The 22,293-nt window shown below is 41.0% G+C and overlaps 1 protein-coding gene across 1 annotated transcript in view; it reads left to right on the top strand.

The window, feature by feature from the left end:
- Nucleotides 1–22,293, top strand: part of TRPC4AP (transient receptor potential cation channel subfamily C member 4 associated protein) — an 88,596-nt gene that overhangs the window by 37,381 nt on the left and 28,922 nt on the right. Inside the window, 3 exon segments of the mRNA XM_015149151.3 lie at nucleotides 2,174–2,229; nucleotides 7,826–7,954; nucleotides 13,429–13,636. Of these exon segments, the coding sequence (XP_015004637.2) occupies nucleotides 2,174–2,229; nucleotides 7,826–7,954; nucleotides 13,429–13,636 (393 nt within the window).

Here is a 22,293-nt window from a genome sequence, read left to right as displayed (position 1 = left end):
ACCTATTTTTTGTTAGAAAGGTGATATATGCTCTTTATAAAAAGTTCAGTCATTACTAGAGTGTGAATGGTAAGAAGTCAGAGTGTTTTGGTATGCACTATTTCTTAAGCTGAGCGGTAGATATATGGGCAATATTCTATTACTATTTTTTATGACTTACACGTGTTACAAATATTCTTTTTAGATATACAAAAAAAATTTTTTTTTTTTGAGACAGAATCTGGCTCTGTTGCCCAGGCTGGAGTGCAGTGACATGATCTTGGCTCACTGCAACCTCCACCTCCCAAGCTCAAGTGATTTTCCTGCCTCAGCCTCTCAAGTAGCTGGGATTACAGGCGCCCGCCACCATACCCGGCTAATTTTTGTATTTTTTTTTAGTAGAGATGGGGATTCACCATGTTGGCCAGGCTGGTCTCGAACTCCTGACCTCAAGTGATCTGCCCACCTCAGCCTCCCAAGTGCTGGGATTACAGGCATGAGCCACCACACCCAGCTTCAGTATTTAATTTAAAATAAAAAAGCGAATGCACTTTACTCTGGCGTTAAAAGCCAGAGATGACTTCAGTTAATGTTTGGTGAATGCCCTCCTACCAGCTTTGCATTTTTTTAATTTAAAAGGTTTTTTTTTTTTTTTTTACCCCTAACCTATTAGGGGTCCTATACACTATATAAGGCCTCATTTGTGCATGCAGTAGTGGTTAAGAGGATTTATATTCATTTTTAATGTCTCAACTGTGCATTCTGTCTAACTTGATCTTTCATGTTCTCTGTCTACCCTTATAGCAAGTAGCATATTGTAATTATTTGTTGGTGCACTTGTTTAGTCTCTCTTCCTCCCACTAGATTTATAGGTTCCATGAAGGCTGAGACTTTTTTTTTCCTCACCACTGTATCTGCTCTAGAGTTGATGCTGAATAATACTTGATGAATGAGTGAATCCTAATTCCTTTTAAAAGTGGAGGATCTAGAAATAGTGAGATATATAGTGAGACATACAGAGCAGTGTTTTACCCTGCTCTGAAGTCGTTAAATAAATCAATCACAGAGCCCCAGTAGGTTGAAAGGTGGTGATAAGGGATGCAGAGGGTCTACATTGTCTCAGGATTATGTGAGGCAACCCGTCTAGTCAGGCTAGCTTAGTGGGGCTGCCCATTGGGATCTGAGAAGGAGACCTAGCATTTTAGCATTCCTGGCAGCTTAGGAGCAAATAGAAACAGTTTTTAAAAATAGAAGCAGTGCCAAATAAAACACTCTGTCCATGGTTCATACTCAGTTTCATCATCTGTTGGTTTTGGGCTTATGAAAATTAAGTTTCGTTTTTATGCTGCTTTCCTGTTCCTGCTCACAGGGAAGTAGTAGGTTCTTTATTAGAATTAGTAATAGATCAGACATTAAAAGCCATTTGCCCAATACAGATAACAGCAATAAAAAAAGAAATGCTCGGTTAGTGAGTCTGATAAAAATGGTATATTTGTTTGTTGCTAATAGAACTTTCAATGGAAATTTATAACAAGAGCAATTGAGATGCTTATACTTTTAACTTTTAGCCAGGCGTGATGCGCGCGCATGTAGTCCTAGCCACTCGGGAGGGCAAGGAGGGAGAATTGCTTGAGCCTAGGAGTTCGAGACTACAGTGAGCTGTGATCTTGCCCCTGAGTGACAGAGTAAGACCTCATCTTTAAAAAACCAAAACAAATGAACAGAACAAAATGCTTATACTTTAGATTCTAGTAGTTCTGCTTTTGAAAATGTATCTTGAGGAACCAGTTTAATACAAGCATTAAAAGGATACACATATGTATTAAGTTGCTTATTTGTGGTCTATTTAAATAGCCAAAAAAAACCACCCCAAATCGTAGATATATCCTAAGCAAGACATTAAGGGAAAATGGCTTTATTAAATGATGGCACAACAACAGGTTGAAATTATGAAGACTTTGGGGCATAATAAGAAAAAACTGCTGTATCAAACCAAAAGCAATATGCAAATGGGCTTATAGATTCTGATGGACACTATGAAAATCTTTGGTAGACAGGGACTGGAAGGAGTATATTAAAAGAAAAATCATCGTCTTGGAGGGGGTTATAACAGTTCTTACGCTGAAAAAAAATGTAACTGTTATACTGTCTTTTCAATGAGAAAAATAACCAGTCATTACCCTTTAACTTTCAGTAAGTGATGAAATGTCCAAGGACTGCTTGAGTATCCTGTATAATACCTGTGTCTGTGTAAGTACCCTGCCATTAGGGCTCTGTGTATCTCCCTACCAGATCTGCAAGGGTTAAGATGGGAATATTCGGGTGGGGTGGCAGATGTGAGAGCTATCTTCAGATAGTGGGGGAATTGGGCTTATTTTATGTGTGCCTGAAAATCAGGACTAACTGGTAGAAATTATAGGGAGGCAGAATTTTGTAGCGGTTGTTAAGAGCCAGAACTGCTGCAGCAGGTAGTAAACTCCTTTGGCCTTGGAGCTTGGAGCTGTCTGAGTAGAAACTGAACACTTGTCAAAAGATGACAAGCTTTGGCAGACTGTGACCTTTAAGACTCATTTTAACTCCATTATGCCTATTTCTTCATTTTCCTTGTTAGAAAACAAAATGAGAACCAGAAGGGTCCCCCCCCCCTCGCCCCATATATTGAGCAGGACTCTCTACTAGGTTGACCTTTGAGCCAGGAAGAATGGTGAATAAAGGAAGCAATTTAGTAGAAACAAAAGAGGATGGCACTTAGTGTTAGGACCTGATTTTGTGTTCTGGCCCTTGGCTTAGTACACCTCCCAAGCCGTAGCTTCTTACCAATAGAGTGCAGTTAGCAGTCATATTAGCATCATAGATTTATTGTGAGAACTGAGATAGTAGATGTGAAAACACTTTGTAAAACAATATATAAATGTTAGTTTTTATAAGACACAGTACCTTTTAGAAACTTAAGATGAACTATGTAAACCGTGAATCATAATACATGGCAGAATGAGACAATGTTATAGATGTGAACCCTGTATGCTGTGGAAATAAAAAAGAAACACTGAGCTCCATTTCATTTCTTGCCTCATTCAAAATGAGATTTCTGGCATCTTGTGGGTGTATGCAAAATCTACCAAGATCACGAACTTAGAAGTAGGTAAGAAAGAAGAAGATAAATAAAACAAGGGTGGGGACATAACATGTAGCCAGGAATTGGGCTGATATAAAAATGAAGACCATAAAATCATCTGTATTATGGATGGGCACAAATTTGGCTTCAAGCTTCTTAGCAGCCAACACAAATAGAGGAATCTGTTTGAACACTTATATAATTCAGCATGTATAGTAGTGCTGTAAAATTGAAATATAATGCAAGCCACTTGGGTTATTTTAAATTTCCTCGTAGCCACATTTTTTTAAAGAAAAAAGTAGGAAGAAATAGTGAAGCTAATTTTAATGATAAATTCTATTTAACACAGTGTATCAAGAATATTGTCATTCTAACATGTAATAATTATTAATGAGATACTTACTTTTTTTGGTATTAAGCTCTCAAAATCCAATGTTTTTTTTTCTTTTCCTTCTCATTTGAACACCAGAGCACATCTCAGTTTGGCCTGGCCACCTTTCAAGTGCTCAGTAGCCATGTATAGCTAATGACAGAGATAGGCACAGGGAGATCTATAAGCTAAAAAACAAATTGTTCAGGAAATGCACAATTCTTGCAACTAAGGCCAAAAAGAAATTGTCCTTATAGAAGAAGATAGTGTATAAAATAATGACTCTATCATTGGCAACTTCCATATAGTCAGTAGTTTTATGAGGCTGTTTTAAAATCATGATACCTATTGTTAATCAGTGACATTCCAATAAAATAGTTAAGTTAAAAAAAATGTATGAAGAGAAGTTGATTAATGGGTACAAGTATATGGGTTGATAAATAAGACCTAGTGTTAGGATAAATCAGTAAGGGTGACTTAGTTTATAATAATCTGTTTTACATTTCAAAATAGCTAGAAGAGAATTTGAATGGTTCTTAACATAAAAGACAAGTATTTAAGCTGATGGCTATCCCGAGTACATTGATTTGATCTTTATAAATTATATGAATGTATTAAATTATATGCTTCCTGAAATTATGTACCTTTATTATATATCAACTAAAAGTATTTTTAAATAAAATTTTTAAAAAATTTTAAGCAACATGGGATGATATGGTCCAATTATGTGCTATCTGGCTGAATTCCATGTTACATAGAGAAATTGGGGCTCTTAGGATTTCAAACACCAATGCCTCCAGGGATCAGGCAGAAAACAGGAAATGTTTGGAATTGCTGGTGTTGGAGAGGGGACTTGTGTAAACTGTGACTAAACTGGAGCAAGGGTGTCCTCTCTAAAGATGTTTGAATTCAAAAGTTTAAAAAGTACTTTTGACTGGGCATGGTGGCTCTCACCTGTAATCCCAGCAATTTGGGAGGCTGAGGTGGGTGGATCACCTGAAGTCAGGAGTTCCAGACCACCCTGGCCAACATGGTGAAACCCTATCTGTACTAAAAACACAAAAATTAGCCGGGCGTGGTGGTGCATGCTTGTAGTCCCAGCTACTTGGGAGGCTGAGGCAGGAGAATCACTTGAACCCAGGAGACAGAGGTTGCAGTGAGCTGAGATCGTACCACTCCACTCCAGCCTGGGTGACAGAATGAGACTCTCTTAAAAAATAAAATATAAAAAAAAAACAGTACTGCTCATCAGAAAAAGCTTGGCCTACCGGATGCTAGTTTGTAGCTCCTTGTTTAGATACTTGACAAATACTAGGTCAAGAGCTTAAGATTAGGCTGGGCGCAGTGGCTCACACCTATAATCTCAACACTTTGATAGCCCGAGGCAGGAGGATCATGTGTGTCCAGGAGTTCAAGACTAGCCTGGGCAACATAGCGAGAACCTGTCTCTACAAAAAAATAAAAAACTGGCAGGATGTGGTGGTGTATACCTATAGTCCCAGCTCCTCAGGAGGCTAAGGTGGGAGGATTGCATGAGCCTGAGAGGTCAGGGCTGCAGTAAGCCATGATTGTGCCAGTACACTCACTCAGCCTGGGCTATAGAGTGAGACCCTGTCTTAAAAAAAAAAAAAAAAACTACGATGAATATTATATGGAAAAAACTCTCCCCAGTAGTTGCATGCAACATTTTATATATCGTTTTAGTGCTTTTTGGCTTCAGTTAAGAACTTGTGATGTAGAGGAAAGGAAGGATTGTGATGGCCTTTTGGGTGGCCAGTCTTGACTTAGGAAGGCTTTCCAAGAGGAGTCATTTTAGCCAGTCTGTAAAAGGAGTAGTACTTTGATAAATTGAAGAGAGGAGAAAGGTGGGTAGTGAAGGGTAGCTAGTTAGAGCAGCAGGATTGTGTATTTGACAGCCTGGAGATAGAGAGAAAGTGATAAATTTATTTCTCTTTTTGTTCTGTTTCTTTGGATCTTCCAGAACTTTTGCTTGTCTCAGTAAAAGTAGAGTCAGTCCTATTTCACATCTCATAGCCAGTGTAGGTACTGTATGTAGTTTGGGAATACAACCTTGTTTTTTTTTCTCTCTCTCTTTTTTTTTTTTTTTTAATGTGTCAGTGCTACAACTGAAGAACAGATGTATCAGTACAGACTGAGATTGCTTTCTTTAGTGTCCTATTTAATGGGATCGTTGAAGATTAATATACTTGGCACATCTTTATTGATGCCTTCACTTTGAAAATTAAATTGGCCAGGTGTGGTGGTGCACGCCTGTAGTCCCAGTGATTCAGGAGCCTGAGGTGGGGGGATCTGGCAATTTGGGAGGCTGAGGGTGGGGGGCTTGCTTGAGTCCAGGTGATTGAGGCTTCAGTGAGCTATATTTGTACTTGTGAATAGTCATGGCCTCAGCCTGGACAACAGAGTGAGACCCTGTCTCTAAAATTGAAAGAAAATTAAATTTGCTGTGACATACCTCATTTCACTGATTCTGAAATGCTTCCTAACTTGGGGTTCCCATTTACCAAACTGTGTGTGTCTGTACACTTGATTATACTTTTTAGGGAGAGGTCAAGTTTATTGCAGTAAGCCTTGGAATTTTTTCAGTTTAAAGGCTGAAAAAAAAAAAAAAGAAATATTAAAGCCACTAAGCTCTAGTTGCCTTAAGGCAGTAGGGGTGGGAGGTGTGTGTGTGTAAGCTAGCAGTATTGCAGTTTCTTTATTTTTAGAGAGAAGGTTTCACTCTGTCCGCATGCTGGAATGCAGTGGTGAGATTGTAGCTCACTGCGGCCTCACACTCCTGGCCTCAAGCTGTCCTCTCACCTCAGCCTCCTGGGTAGCTGGGATTACAGGTGTGAGCCACTGCACTTGACAGTACTGCAGTTTTCAGTCCAAACTCTTTTTTTTTTTTTTTTTGAGACGGAGTCTCGCTTTGTCGCCCAGGCTGGAGTGCAGTGGCCGGATCTCAGCTCACTGCAAGCTCCGCCTCCCGGGTTTACGCCATTCTCCTGCCTCAGCCTCCCGAGTAGCTGGGACTACAGGCGCCCACCACCTCGCCCGGCTAGTTTTTTGTATTTTTAGTAGAGACGGGGTTTCACCATATTAGCCAGGATGGTCTCGATCTCCTGACCTCGTGATCCGCCCGTCTCGGCCTCCCAAAGTGCTGGGATTACAGGCTTGAGCCACCACGCCCGGCCCAGTCCAAACTCTTGAACCTAAGTTTTAAGGTCTTTAACCAGCTAGTTTCCTTACTTCCTTCATACTCCTTGGGGGTTTTGTTGTTGTTGTTGTTGTTGTTGGGTTTTTTGTTTGTTTTGAGTCAGGGTTTCCCTCTGTTGCCCAGGCTAGAGTGCATTTGCCTCGTCTCGGCTCACTGCGACCTCCACCTCCTGGGCTCAAGTGATCCTTTTACCTCAGCCTCCCGAGTAGCTAGGGCTACAGGCGTGCATTACCACACCCAGCTAATATTTGTGTTTTTATTAGAGACAGGGTTTTGCCACATTGGCCAGGCTGGTCTCGAACTCCTGGCCTCAAGTGATCTGCCCACCTTGGCCTCTCAAAGTGCTGGGATTACAGGTGTGAGCCACCGTGCCTGGCCTCAAAGACTTTTAAGATGATCATTTTACTGATGAAAAAATGGAGTTCCAAAGGTGAGAAGTGATATGCTCAGGATCACATGGCTGGAATTAGAACATGGGTCTGACTCTTAAGTCCATGCTTCGGCACTGTTGGATTTCAGATTTAAGAATGGCCTTCAGAGGCCGGGCACGGTGGCTCACGCCTGTAATCCCAGCACTTTGGGAGGCCGAGACGGGCGGATCACGAGGTCAGGAGATCGAGACCATCCTGGCTAGCACGGTGAAACCCCATCTCTACTAAAAAAAAATACAAAAAACTAGCCGGGCGAGGTGGCGGGCGCCTGTAGTCCCAGCTACTCGGGAGGCTGAGGCAGGAGAATGGCATAAACCTGGGAGGCGGAGCTTGCAGTGAGCTGAGATCCGGCCACTGCACTCCAGTCCGGCACTCCAGCCCGGGCGACAGAGCAAGACTCCATCAAAAAAAAAAAAAAAAAAAAAGAATGGCCTTCAGAACTCTGAGATAAGTTATCTTAGGAAATACCGTCTCATTGTGTTATGTTCTCACAAGTGGGCTCCCCTTGTGTAGCCTGAATGTCAGGAGGCTTTTTTCTTCCATGGCTGGGGAGTTAACGAATGTTTCCCACAGTTAAGTCGTGCCGTTCCTGTTTTGTTGACTCATGCCAGTTTTCAGAGGTGAAATTGCTTTTCACTGTCGGTAAAGGATGCCTTGCTCTACATAATTTATTTTGTACTTACAACTTATTTTGCCTTTTCTTCTTGTGACAGACGGAGGGAGTTACAAAGCGTTTGGCAGAAAAGAATGACTTTGTGATCTTCCTGTTTACACTGATGACAAGTAAGAAGACATTCTTACAAACAGCAACCCTCATTGAAGATATTTTGGGTGTTAAAAAGGTGAGCTGTGTCCTCCAGCTGACCAGATGGGGAAGGGTGTCTCAGACCATTGGATTCTCAAACCTGAATAATATATAAAGCTTTTTTAAAAGAAAGTGTTAAATTATGTCTTGTGTTACTTAGATATATTCAAGTGTAAACCTGGATTACCCTTTATACTAGTGGTTCTTTCATGACTGTAAAACCTAAACAAACATATACATTGAAAGCAAACTAATTCTAAAACTCAGAACTTCAGATTGACTCTGTGAATGTAGTGTGATGCCGCATGTTACTTTGCTGAAATCAAATTGCCCCTCACTCATTACCATGGGGCAAGTTCTTTGTAGCATGTCTGTGCTACTGTATGCTGTGCAGTGACTCAATTCTCTTATCACTTTTCTCTACCGCTATCTGAACTGCTGTGAAGCCTTCATTCATTACTACCAAGGGATATGTTCCTCTTGGTAGTAATGTTTGGCTTTCACTTATGAAGTCTGCCTCTATCGTTTCTCATTAGTCTTCAACAATTAAAGTTGGTTAATTGGCACCAGCACAGTAGGAGACAAATGGGAGCTCTGAAATCCTGCCACTTGGTCATAAGGTTGATAATCAGATGACCCATAACTTTTTTTAAAAAAACTATGATCAAAATGAAAACTAAATTAAAAATTTCAAGAATTCACAGGTACCCAAAAATACATTCATAGACCTCTGTTAGAGACTCACTGTGTTACATTTTTGGTGTAATGCTTGTTAGGATCTGGAGCTCCCTCCTCAGTCCTAATCTGTCCTGAGCCTCCATGTTGTTTGCTGGTTGGCAGATTTCTTTCTCTTCCTGTTGAGCAGCCTCCTAGAGGTTGCTGTTGCAGGGAAGTGGGTGTTCACGTGCACTGTGGTGACCCCAGCTTTCATTTCTTCTTGCTGTGCTTTCCCCAGGCCTTGCTTGTCGTTGCCCAGCACAAGTGGCCTATTGTCTACAGGAACACATTGGAGATGTGTGCAGGCCCCAGACAGACCCTTTGTGCCCTTTGATAAAGGCTTTGTTGTTATTCCAGTAATTGTGTGTTCCAGCCAGTGTGTGAAAGGGGGCCTCCAGAGTAGAAACTCCAGACTCCTTAGCAGTCTCAGCATAGGAGTCTAGAATTGCTCCTTCATGACTTTTCCCACTTGCCTCTCCCTCTCATTCTTTTTTGTGTACCCCAAAATGGTGACATGTTCTACCAAACACAATGGGTATCTTGGTGTAGTTTGAAAGAGGGTAGACACCATAAAGAAAGTGGAAACAAGGCCGGGCGCGGTGGCTCAAGCCTGTAATCCCAGCACTTTGGGAGGCCGAGACGGGCGGATCACAAGGTCGGGAGATCGAGACCATCCTGGCTAACACGGTGAAACCCCGTCTCTACTAAAAAAAATACAAAAAACTAGCCGGGCGAGGTGGCGGGCGCCTGTAGTCCCAGCTACTCGGGAGGCTGAGGCAGGAGAATGGCGTAAACCCGGGAGGTGGAGCTTGCAGTGAGCTGAGATCCGGCCACTGCACTCCAGCCTGGGCGACAGAGCAGACTCCGTCTCAAAAAAAAAAAAAAAAAAAAAAAAAAAGAAAGTGGAAACACCGTAAACTGGGAAAAGACATTTGCAATTCAGGTAACCAACAAAGGATTTGTATTCAGAATTTATGAAGAATTCTTACAGGCCAGGTGCGGTGGCTCATGCCTGTAATTCCAACACTTTGGGAGGCTGAGGCAGGCAGATCACTTGAGGTCAGGAGTTTAAGACCAGCCTGGCCATCATGGTGAAACCCAGTCTCAGTGTCTACTAAAAAATATAAAAATTAGCCAGGCGTGGTGGCACACACCTGTCATCCCAGCTACTTGGGAGGCTAAGGCACGAGAATTGCTTGAACCTGGGAGGCAGAGGTTGCAGTGAGCCAAGATTGTGTCACTGCACTCCAGACTAGGCAACAGAGTAAGACTCCCTCTCCAAAAAAAAAAAAAAAAAAAAAGATTTCTTACAAATCAGCATGAAAAAGACAAATAGCCCAGTAGACAGATGGGCAGTATTATGAACAAGCATTTCACAGATGAGAAAGAAATGGTCCATAAATATAAAAGAGAAGATGTGTAACTTCACTGGCAATCAAGGAAATGCACATCAATACCATAGTGAGGGGGAGAGTGGGCAAATGTTGGTGAGTATATGTATCAGTGGAAACATTTGCATACTACTGATAAATGTTTATCAGCAGAATATTCTCTTTTTTGTTTTGTAGTTGAACAGCCACATACCTTGTGCCCCAGCACCTAGGGAAGCTTTGCCCTGAGGGCTGAGGCATCAGTATTTTGCCATGGGTCACCTATAATCTGTGCCTGAACACACTTGTGAGGAAGCTCAGTCCTAGAACAGTGATTCTTAGGATTGAAACCCAGAAGGTTGTGAAATCAATCCATCGGGTCCGTCAGTCAGATAGAAAAGAGCAAACTGTATTGTGTAAGGGTATTATTTGAATAAGTTTTTGTTTGACATTTATATATACATTCCCATGTGTATGTTTACTAGTGGTCATTCCTAGTGATAGCTGAAAAGTTTGGAAGCCACTGCCCCAGCAAAACTTCTCCACCTGTGCATCAAGAAACACATAAGAACATTTGTAGCTTCGTTGTTTCAGAACAAAACACTGACACCAAGTCTCTGATCCATCAATAGGAGAAGGGATGAATGTACTTTCTTCACACAGTGGAATATTATATAGTAGAAGAATGAACTGTTGCCATAAGCAACAACATAGCTGAGGAATTGAAATAATCGGGTGGTAGAAGCCAGTTGCAGAAAACTGTAGGTAGCATATTATTTTCATAAAGCTCAAAAAAGCAAATTGTTTATTGATAAAACTAGTTTTTAAATGGCAAGGCAATAATAATTAATGATAGTGGTTCCCAGAGGCAGAGAGATGCAATAGGAAAGGCACACACAGCTAGTCATTTTGTTATGCTGCATAATATGTGTTGTATGTATCAAAAATTAAAACATAAGAATTCTTGGCTGGCCACGGTGGCTCATGCCTGTAATCCCAGCACTTTGGGAGGCCGAGGTGGGCAGATCACTTGAGGTCAGGAGACCAGCCTGGCCAATATGGTGAAACCCTGTCTGTACTAAAAATATACAAAAATTAGCCAGGCATGGTGGTGCATGCCTGTAGTCCCAGCTACTTGGGAGGCTGGGCAGAAAAATTGCTTGAACCCACGAGGTAGAGGTTGCAGTGAGCAGAGATTGTGCCATTGTACTCCAGCCTGGGCATCACAGCGAGACTCTGCCTTAAAAAAAAAAAAAATCTTAAAATTTAAAACAACCATAAGAAGTGGGCTAGGGGGTGGTAGGACCTGTTTTGGGACCCATTTACTGAGTTAGACAGGGCTAGAGGAACTGGTGAGCTGAAAGTTACAGTTGCCAATAATAGCAGTAGCTGACATTTGTTTTGTACTAGGGAAAAGGAAAGGCGGAAGCAGCCATTCCCCAATGCCCCCTACACAGCAAATTCCTGTCTTCCTCCATTACTAGAAATAGAGGGGAGTGTGGGATTCATGAGAGCTTCTAGGAATCATGCACTTGTTTCGGGCACATTCACTGATACCGTTGCTACCAGGTCCTGTACATTGAGTCTCAGGAGAAAGAGTAGGATATATGCCTTCATCAAAGTATGGTCAGATTGTTTGGGAAATAGATGCAGGAACAGATTGTTAAAAGTTCATGTGATCTGTGCAGTGAGAGAAACACCCAATCCAGTGGAAGTAAATTAGTGGGATAAAGGATAGCAGGTGTTACCTGAGTAGCACAAGGATGGTTCAAAATGAGAAAAGCTCATGTAGTACATGACATTTACAGATTTTAAGGAGTAATAAATGAGAATAGAACCAAATAACAAGGCATTCCATAAAATTATCATTCCTAATAAAAGCTAGCAATGGAAGGAAAACTTAGAAACAATATATAGGGTATTTATTAAAATATAACAGCTATAGGGTATTTATTAAAAATTTACAGCAAATATTAAACTTAATTTAAATGTTTTGGAAATATTTCTAGTAAAGTCAAGAAAAAGACAATTCTTGCTCTCACTCTGGATAAATGGTCACATATGTGTACACAGAGAGTACCTGTAGGAATGTTCATTGCAACATTGTTTAATGGTGAAAAACTGTAGTTTACCTAAATACGTGTTACAAGAAGAAAGGGTCAGGCACAGTGGCTCACGCCTGTAATGTCAGCACTTTAGGAGGCCAAGGTGGGAGGATTGCTTGAGTCTGGGAGTTCCAGCCTGGGCAACAATAGTAAGACACTTTCTCTATAAAAATGAAGTGCTGGCCGGGCGCAGTGGCTCATGCCTGTGATCCCAGCACTTTGGGAGGCCAAGGTGGATGGATCACCTGAGGTCAGGAGTTCAAGACCAGCCTGGTCAACATGGTGAAATCCCACCTCTACTAAAAAATACAAAAATTAGCCAGGCGTGGTGGTGGGCACCTGTAGTCCCTGCTACTTGGGAGGCTGAGGCAGGAGAATTGCTTGAACCCGGGAGGTGGAGTTTGCAGTGAGCCAGGATCACGCCACTGCACTCCAACCTGGGCGACAGATTGAGATGCCATCTCAAAAAAAAAAAAAGAAAAAGTATTAAAATATTAGCCAGGTGTAATGGCACGCACCTGTAGTCCTAGCTACTTGGGAAGCTGAGGTGGGAGGATTGCTTGGGCCTAGGAGTTTGAGTCTGTAGTAAGCTATGATGACACTACTGCACTCTAGCTTGAGCAACAGAGTGAGACCCTGTCTATTAAAGAAAAGAGAAATGATTAAACTGTGAGGTAAAACGGTGGGAAGTGATTGAATCAGCTGCTCGTATCAGTAGATAAACTTCAAAATGTTGGATGAAAAGTAAGGTATAGTATGGTATCATTCACACTGCATGCAGAGCAGTACCATGTATTTTAATGGAAATATTTGTAAGTATAAAAATATGCATGGGAATAATAAACACAAAGTCCAAAATAATGGCTACTTCTGCGAGGAGATAGGAAAATGCGACTGGATGGGGAGTACACAGAGGCCTTTAGCTATATTTGAAGTGTTTTATTTTTTTAAGAAGAAAATCTGTAGTAAGAATGGTAATTTATGATTTGCAAAACTTGAGTGGTAGGCATTTCCATTTTTTAAAAAAGTAGGCAAAATATACCACAAGAACAAGTGAAAACAGTGGTGATCAAAAGGTAAATTTAGTCCTCAGACTAATCCCATGAGGCAGGTTAGTCCCGTTTTACAGATGAACAAGCAAAGACTCGAAAGGTTTTTATAACTTAACTAAGGTTTCGGAGCTGCAAGTTACAGAGCTGGGATAGGAACCTAAGTGATCTAGCCACTGAGCCCCATATTTAGGGGGATGCAAAAGAGAGGCACATCCAATCTCTTGAGTGAATTGAGCATGGAGATTGTTTCATTTTTGTCTTCTGTAGGAAATGATCCGACTAGATGAAGTCCCCAATCTGAGTTCCTTAGTATCCAATTTTGATCAGCAGCAGCTCGCTAATTTCTGCCGGATTCTGGCTGTCACCATTTCAGAGATGGATACAGGGAACGATGACAAGCACACACTTCTTGCCAAAAATGCTCAACAGAAGAAGAGCTTGAGTTTGGGGCCTTCTGCAGCTGAAATCAATCAAGGTAAAGTCTCCAAGTTCTCAGAATTTTGGGATTATAGCTCTGAGGCCTTTCCTAAATCATCTAACTTTTTTTCTTATTTCTTTTTTTTTTTTTTGAGATTGGAGCTCACTGTGTCACCCAGGCAGGAATGCAGTGGCACAATCATGGCTCACTGCAGCCTTGACCTCCCCGGGCTCAGGTGATCCTCCCACCTCAGCCACCCGAGTAGCTGGGACTGTAAGCAGGTGCCACCACACTGGGCTAATCTTTGTATTTTTTGTAGAGATGGGGTTTTGCCATGTTGCCCAGGCTGGTCTTGACCTCCTGGGCTCAAGTGATCCACCCACCTCATCCTTCCAAAGTGCTAGGATTACAGGTGTGAGCCACCACACCTGGCACCCCTTTTTAATATCTCTAGAGATGGATCCATGCGAAGGCTCCTAGTATGTAAATTTTGTGTATCTGTTCATTATTTTGGGAACCAAGTTCCATACCTTTCATTAGATTTGTTAATGGGTTCAGAACCACAAAAAAAGTTAAGAACTACTTTTTATCAGAATTACAAATGCATATACTTTTTGATCTAGTAAGTCTCTCCTGGGCCTTCATTTTATAGATAATGATGTATAGACACTAGTCCCTTCTTGTATGCAGTTTCACGTTGTGGTTTTAGTTACCTGTTCAACTGCAATCCGAAATATTAACTGGAAAATTCCAGAGAGAGACCACATTCATATAACTCTTATTACGGCATCTTGTTATAATTGTCCTGTTTTATCATTAGTTATTGTTGTTAATCTCTTAGTGTACCTAATTTATAAATTAAGCTTTATCATAGTTATGTATGTATATAAGAAAAAACATAGTATATATAGGGTTTGGTGCTATCTGCCATTTCAGGTATCCACTGTGGGGGTCTTGGCTAAGGGAGGACTACTGTACAAGATTATTCATTAAGGCTGGGCACGGTGGCTCACGCCTGTAATCCCAGCACTTTGGGAGGCTGAGGCAGGAGGATCAGTTGAGGTTGAGAGTTTGAGACCAGCCTGGCCAACATGTCAAAACCCCGTTTCTACTAGAAATATAAAAATTACCTGGGTGTGATGGTGCATGCCTGTAGTCCCAGCTACTCGGAAGGCTATGGCAGGATAATTGCTTGAACCCAGGAGGCGGAGGTTGCTGTGAGCCCAGATCGCACCACTGCACTTCAGCCTGGGCAACAGAGTTAGACTCCGTCTCAAAAAAAAAAAAAAATTATTATTCATTGCAACATTGTAATAACAAAAGACTGAAAACAACCCAGATGTTCATTAACACTAGACTGCTTAATGTATTCAATATTTATATAATGGAAAATTATGTAGCTTTGAAAAAATGAAGATCTCTATGTACTGCTATAGAAAGAATCTCCAAGATATATTAATGATAAAGAGGAAAATACAGAACAGTGTGTATGATATGATAGTTTTTGTATTAAGTTGGGGGAGAATAAGACCATACGTTTGCTCACATATGGTATGCCTAAAGAAACTGAAAGGATACACAAGAAACCTAAAGTGGTTGTTAATAGGAAGTAGCTGGTAAGGGAAGGTAGTAGCAGTGGGAGTGGGACTTCTTACTGTATACATTCATATATTGTTTGATTTTAGAACCGTGTAAATATATTACTTTAAAAACAAAACACTATTCTAACCAACCTACCCCACCTATTTCTGTTCAGTAGCAAAAGAACTGTGTTCTTTCTAAAATGTTGTTGCCTGCACAGATTTTGGAGAAACTGGCATATATGTGTTTTGGCCATAAGAGTGTAGATAATTCATATTTGAACTGAAACTTGTGTCTTAAAAGCTAGTTTTTCAGTGTTAACAGGCTAGAAATGTTGTTCATACAAAAGCCTTTGGTGTACCTTAGGGTACACCAAATAAACAAGGTAAAATAATACAAATGCATCATTAAAAAGCAGCAGTGGAAAACCACAGCCATCCAGAGGTAACCCTAATCATGCTCTGAAAACAGTTCTTTGTTTCTGAAGTCCAGTTGTGTGCATTCCCCAGGCTGGCTCTGCAGAGTTGTCAGGTGCTTCAGAGCAGCCTCCTCTCCTGAGGCTGAATATGAGCCCGCCATTCACTCTGTTATTGTCTAGTTTTAGTTAGGAATACGAGGTGGTCATAACTATACTTTGTAGGTTATTAGGGAATATAATTTTACATGTTGTGGTCATATGTAAAGGTAGAGGTTTGCGGACTCTGACCACAGTTTGTTTATTATCTCTTCAGGTTTGCTTTTCCTCCTGTGTCCCTAGATACAAGGTCTTCCTTGGTCTGTGTACAGTTTTCTTCCGACTCCTTTATGATTTGCGGGGAGTTCTCATTTTAGGAAATTGCCTTTTTAAAAAAATATGTGACTTTCATTATAACTGAATTATACCTCAGAACTGGTGTACACACCTCCATATACATTGACAAAAGGTAGTATTTGCTAAGCTCCTGATACATGGCAAACACTGAGCTAACTGCTTTACCTATAAGTGATTTTATTTAATCCTTCAAGTGCCCTGTGGAATAGAGATTAGTATCCCCATTGCACATGTGAGGAAACTGAGGACTAGAACGGTTCTGTATGGGATACCTGTGTATGCCGAGGCACTAAGTAACTTGCACCTTTTAGTTTCCCATTTAAGGAATCTATTCTGGCAGATGATTTTGATCCTGTTAGTATTGATTGCCTTCATATGTCTATTTGTAAACTGACTTAAGTAAAACCAGCATTATCCATTATTCTTGAGGAATGAACTGTTCTGGTCAGCTGGGCTTTTTTGATTAACTGAGAACCCAAAGCTCAGTTTTTGTTTTTGTTTTTTTATTTGGGAAGTTTTTTAAGTCTCTCTAAAATATCTAGATTCACTTTCATACCTGTGTGACTAACGTAGTAGACAGTCTGTATGTGATTCTGCTTGTAGCTTTTGGAACAAAGCTTAAATGTTGTAGGTTCCACACATGAGGTTGTGCAGGGTCTGACTCCTCCCGACTCTGACGGTAATTCCTACTCCATTCCCTTACCCACATAATTTTCTCCATTCGAATGCCCTGGGAAGGCCAAGCCAGTGGACATAATTAAATCATGAGTGGGTGAGAAAAGTCTTAGTCCTCTGAATGTTGTCATTCTTGAATTGCACTCCAGTAGCGAATGCCTTTATCTCAGATGTGTGTGTCAGTCAGCTTGAGCTGCCATAACAAGATACCATAGACTAGGTGACTTAACTAACAGACATTTATTTTTCTCACAGTTCTGGAGACTAGAAGTCCAAGATCAAGGTGCTGTCAGGATTGGTTCCTGGTGAGGCCTTTCTTCCTGGCTTGTAGAAGGCCACGTTTTTGTTGTATCCACATGTGACTTTTCCTCTGCGTCTGTGAGGAGAGACAGAGATCTCTGGTGTCTCTTCCTCTTCTTAGAAGGACACCAGTCCTCTCCGTTTAGGGCCCCACACACTTGTAACCTCATTTAACCTTAATTACCTCCCTGTATTAGGCAGCAGTCTCCAGATCTGGAGACAGAAGCAGTACGATTTATGAGGGGAGATTTGTTAGGGGAATTGGCTCACATGATCACAGAGGCGGAGGAGTCCCATGATGAGCCATCTGCAACAAAAATTAGTCAGTCGTGGTGACACGCCGGTATTCCGTGTGGAGTGACATGCCGGTACTCCCAGCTACTTGCAAGGCTGAGGCAGGAGAATTGCTTGAACCCAGGAGGCGGAGGTTGCAGTGAGCTGAGATTGCACCATTGCACTACAGCCTGGGCAACGAGTAAAACTCCATCTCCAAAAATAAAGAAAATAAAAGAGAAGCCGTCTGCAAGCTGGAGAACCTGAGAAGCCGTTAGCATAGCTCAGTCCAAGTCCAGAAAACTTAGAACCAGGAAAGCTGATGGTGTAGCTCCCTGGCTGGAGGACCCCGGAGACTGCTGGTGCGAGTCTCAGAGACCAAAAGCCTAAGATCCTGGAGTCTGATATCCAAGAGCAGTAGGAGAAAAACTTCCCGCTCCAGAAAGGGGAGAATCCCTTTTGGTTTTCCTCCATCACCTCCCACTGCTCCCCTGCCAATTGGATGGTGCCTGCCCACATTGAGGGCAGATTTTCCCTTAGTTCACAGACTCATACACCAATCTCTTCTGGAATCACCGTCACAGACATGCCCAGAAACAGTGCTATGCCAGCCACGTTGGCATCCCACAGTATAGTCAAATTGACAGCTAAAATTAACCGTCACACCACCACACTCCCTAAAGGGCCTATCTCAAAACGCAGTCATATTTGGGGCTAGAGCTTCAATATATGAATTTGCAGGGGCTGGAGGGATACAGTCCATAACTGTATGGAAAGCTGAAATATGTAGGATGTTGCCAAAAAGTTTTCATTTTGTTTTTAATAAACTGTGGCTGTGAGGTCATTTTCTTGCCCAGCAAAAAATAATGATTTATGCGATCTTCCTGGAGGTCAGATAATTTACAAATTTACAAGTTATCTGACCTCCAGGAAGATCACATAAATCATTATTTTTTGAGTCCTTTTTGGGATTCTCAGAACTACCAGTTGTTCCTTCTGTCGATTCAGAAGAGAACAACTGGTTTCCTTCTGGGGGAAAGTAACATCTTTCAAGATTTTTAGCAGAGATGCAAATGAAGCTATAGGCTAGGTAATTGTCAATTTATAAGTGACACTTAGCTGAGAGGGGCTGCATTATGCAGCACATGAAGCTGGGAAAGCAGGAGGGGAGACTACCGGAGTGTGTGGGGAATACTGATGTTTCAGCAGTGAGAGGAGAGAAGAGGCCTGCTTCTGCAGAAATTCCCAGGAGTTGTGAGTGATTTAGTTGTCAGTTTACCATTAACCAGCCAGGTGTGGTACCTACTGCTAAAGCTGTGAGAATTACAAGGACTGGATATGCTGGGGTGTCAGCCCATGAGATTGTGTATGAGTTGCTAGGTATGATTGGTCCAGCAAATTTCTTTCTAGGGAGACAGTCTGTAGCTTTCGTTAGCTTTTCAGGAGGTGAGTGACTCACAACAGCTCAAGAATCTCGGGTGGGAAGTCTGACTTATAACCCTGAGTGCTGGGCACTTCCCATCTGGAGGAGTGTGTGAATTCAGTGTGCAGGAATGGGGAAGACTAGCTCCTACTTGCTGTCCTGAGAGGAGCAGGTCAAGCAGCGGGAGCTACTTTTGCTGAGAACAGAAGTATAAGAATAAAAATCCAGCTTTGTGAAGATTTTCGTGTAGAATACAAATTCTTTTTATTTCTTTTTTGTTTTTTTTGCTTTGTTTTGTTTTGTTTTGAGACTGAGTCTGGCTGTGTCGCCCAGGCTGGGCACAATCTTGGCTTACTGCATCCTCCGCTTTCTGGTTCAAGCGATTCTTATGCCTCAGCCTCCCAAGTAGCTGGGACTACAGGCATGTGCCACCACACCCGACTAATTTTTTTGTATTTTTAGTAGAAATGGGGTTTCACCATGTTGGCCAGGCTGGTCTTGAACTCCCAACCTCAGGTGATCCACCCACCTCGACCCCTCAAAGTGCTGGGATTACAGGCGTGAGCCACCACACCCAGCCTATTTATTTGTTTTTAGAAAAAATAATATACACCTAAGGTTTTTTTAAAATGGTACAAAAAGTACAGCAGAGAGTTTGTCCCCCTCCCTGTGGTAACTTTTTACCAGTTTCTTAAACGTCCCTCCAGAGATCTTCTATCCATGCCCAGTCGTGGATGGGGGAAGAGGGAGAGAGACTGACTCCTTCCTGTTTGTACAGATGGTAATGTAAATAGGTAATATAAAATAAGCACTGCTCTGTCTCTTTTTATTAAACTTACCTTGCCAAAAATTATACTCTAGCATATATAGAATTATATGATTCCTTTTTGTAATTATATAGTATTTTATTATATGGGCATACCATAATTTAATTAGTCCTTCATTAATGGAAATCGATGTGTTGACAAATTCACCTTCCAAAGAAATTACTTGTTCATCTTCCCACCCTGTTGCCTGTAGCCTTCCCAGTACAGAGCGTTATCAGACTTTTTTATATTTGCCAGGCTGATATGTTAAAAAAAAAAAAAAAGGTGTCTCAAACAGATATCTATTTCTGCGTAATTATTTTATGGAGATGGAAGTCACATAACATAAAATTAGCCATTTTAAAGTGAACAACTCAGCGGCATTTCATAAATTTACAGTGTTGTGCAGCTACCACGTCTATCCAGTTGCACATTTTCATCACCCCAAAAGGAAACCCCGTACACATTAAGCAGCTACTTCCCATTACCCTTTCTCCCCAACCGCTGGCAACCACCGTTCTGCTTTTTTCTCTGTGGATTTACCTATTCAGATTACTTCATATACAGTCATGTGTCACTTAGCAATCTCTATCCTTCTGAGAAATGCAGTGAGGCCATTTTGTCATTGTGTGAATGTCATAGGGTGTACTTGCACAAACCTAGCTGGTGTGGCCCATGATACACTTAGGCTGCAAACCTGTACAGCATGTTTCTGTACTACATACTGTAGGCAGTTGTACCATAATGGTATTTGTGTATCTAAACATAGAAAAAAGTTATAGTAAAAATATGGTATTATAATCTGATTGGACCACCATCTTCTACATGGTCTGTCATTGACCGCAACAGCGTTAATGCCATGCATGACTGTGAACAGAATCATAGAGCATATGGCCTTCTGAATCTGGTTTCTGTCACTTGGCATAATGTTTTTGAGGTTCATTCATGTTGTATCATGTCAGTACTTCATTCCTTTATATGGCTGAATAATACTCATCATATGTAGATACCACAGTTTGTTTATCCCTTCAGTTAACGGACATTTGGAATGTTTTCATCTTATAGTGCTGCTATGAACGTGTGTGTACACATATTTGTGTGCGCACCTGTTTTCAGTTCTTTGGGGTATATATAGGAGTGAAATATGCTGGGTCATACGGTAATTTTATGTTTGACTTTTTGAGGAACCTTAATGTAGTATAAGTAAGGTCAAACGTCATAGCCACTCACTAATTTATAGGGAGGGTGTGTGTGTGTGTGTGTGTGTGTGTGTGTGTGTGTGTGTGTGTGTGTGTGTGTAGATAGAGTATCACTCTTGCCTACACTGGAGTACAGTGGTGCGATCTCGGCTCACTGCAACCTCTGCATCCTAGGTTCAAGCAATTCTCATGTCTCAGCCTCCTGAGTAGCTGGGACTACAGGTGGCTGGCTGATTTTTGTATTATTGGTAGAGACGGAGTTCGCCATGTTGACAAGGCTGGTCTTAAACTCCTAGCTTCAAGTGATCCACCCACTTGGGCCTCCCAAAGTGCTAGGATTATAGGCATGAGCCGCTGCACTTAGCCTTGTCAATATAAAAAAATTTTTTAAATCATTTATTAAAAAAAAAAAAAGGCCATGAGCAGTGGTTTAAGTCTGTAATCCCAGCACTTTGGGAGGCCACAGTGGGTGGATAGTTTGAGGCCAGGAGTTCAAGCCTGTCTTACTTTATCTCTACTCCCATTCACTATTCCCTACTTCACCTTGGGTTATTTTGAAGTAAACCCCAGACACACATTGTATAATTTCACCTGCATATATCTCAGTGTTTTTACAAGATAATGACTTTTAAGAAATGTAACTCTGTCATCATATCAAAAATTAATGGTAATTCCTTGATATCCTGAAATATCTAGTTATTTATTAATTTTTAATTAGGTATAATATTCAAATGGTTCCAAAAAATCTGCGGATTCAAAAGTATTTATTGAAAAGTTTCCATTCCACTATTATTCCCATTGACCTAAATTCCCTTTTCCACTTGATGGACATTTTGGCTATTTCTACCTTATGGCCGTTTACTGTGGCAGCCACTGCTCTTGGCTTCTTTTCTGTCCTTCCAGAGAGATTTAATGCATATTCAGGCAAACATGAACAGGCATTAGTCTCATTTTAAAGAAGGTTAGATGACAGAGTCAGGATGTGAATCTGGATCTCCCCGCCTCCAAAGTTTATGATGTTCTACTATGCCGATCAGAGTTTCCACCTCACTCATTGTAAATAAAATGAGACTGGTGGAAAGAAAAATTGGGTGATTATTCAGTTTTTTTCTTTACCTTAAAAAAAAGTTTATCTTCTTTCATCCTGCCAGTAAATGTTATAGGAAAATTAGAAACTGTAGATGAGTAATTTTAAGAGAAATGTTTATATTCTCTCCTACTCAGGAACAGCCACAGCAAATCCCTTGGTATATATGTTTTCATTCCTTATTTGTGTATTTTAAAGAAGTAAATATTTAAATTTTTGAAGAAAATGAACTTAATTAAACTCATATTGTTTAAATAATTTACTCTCTTTAACAAGTAAACAGCTGTTTTGAGTCACTGTATAAAGGTGTATGTGTCATCATTCTTAGTATCTATGCAGTGTTCCATTGTATAAATGTATCATTGTATTTAATTAATCAGCTATTGATGAACATTTAGTTATCTTCACCTTTTTGCTGTTACAGAAACCACATCAGTGAACCTCCTTACACAGATATTCTCTTGTAATATGACTGGTTATTTCCCTGTGGTAAATCCCCAGAAATTGACCTCTTGGCTCAAAGACACACAAATTTAAGGCATTAAGATTATTCTAATAT

This window comes from Macaca mulatta, chromosome 10, assembly GCF_049350105.2.
Source record: "Macaca mulatta isolate MMU2019108-1 chromosome 10, T2T-MMU8v2.0, whole genome shotgun sequence".
In the NCBI taxonomy this organism is placed as follows: Eukaryota; Metazoa; Chordata; class Mammalia; order Primates; family Cercopithecidae; genus Macaca; species Macaca mulatta.
This window is presented reverse-complemented; position numbering and strand designations above follow the sequence as displayed.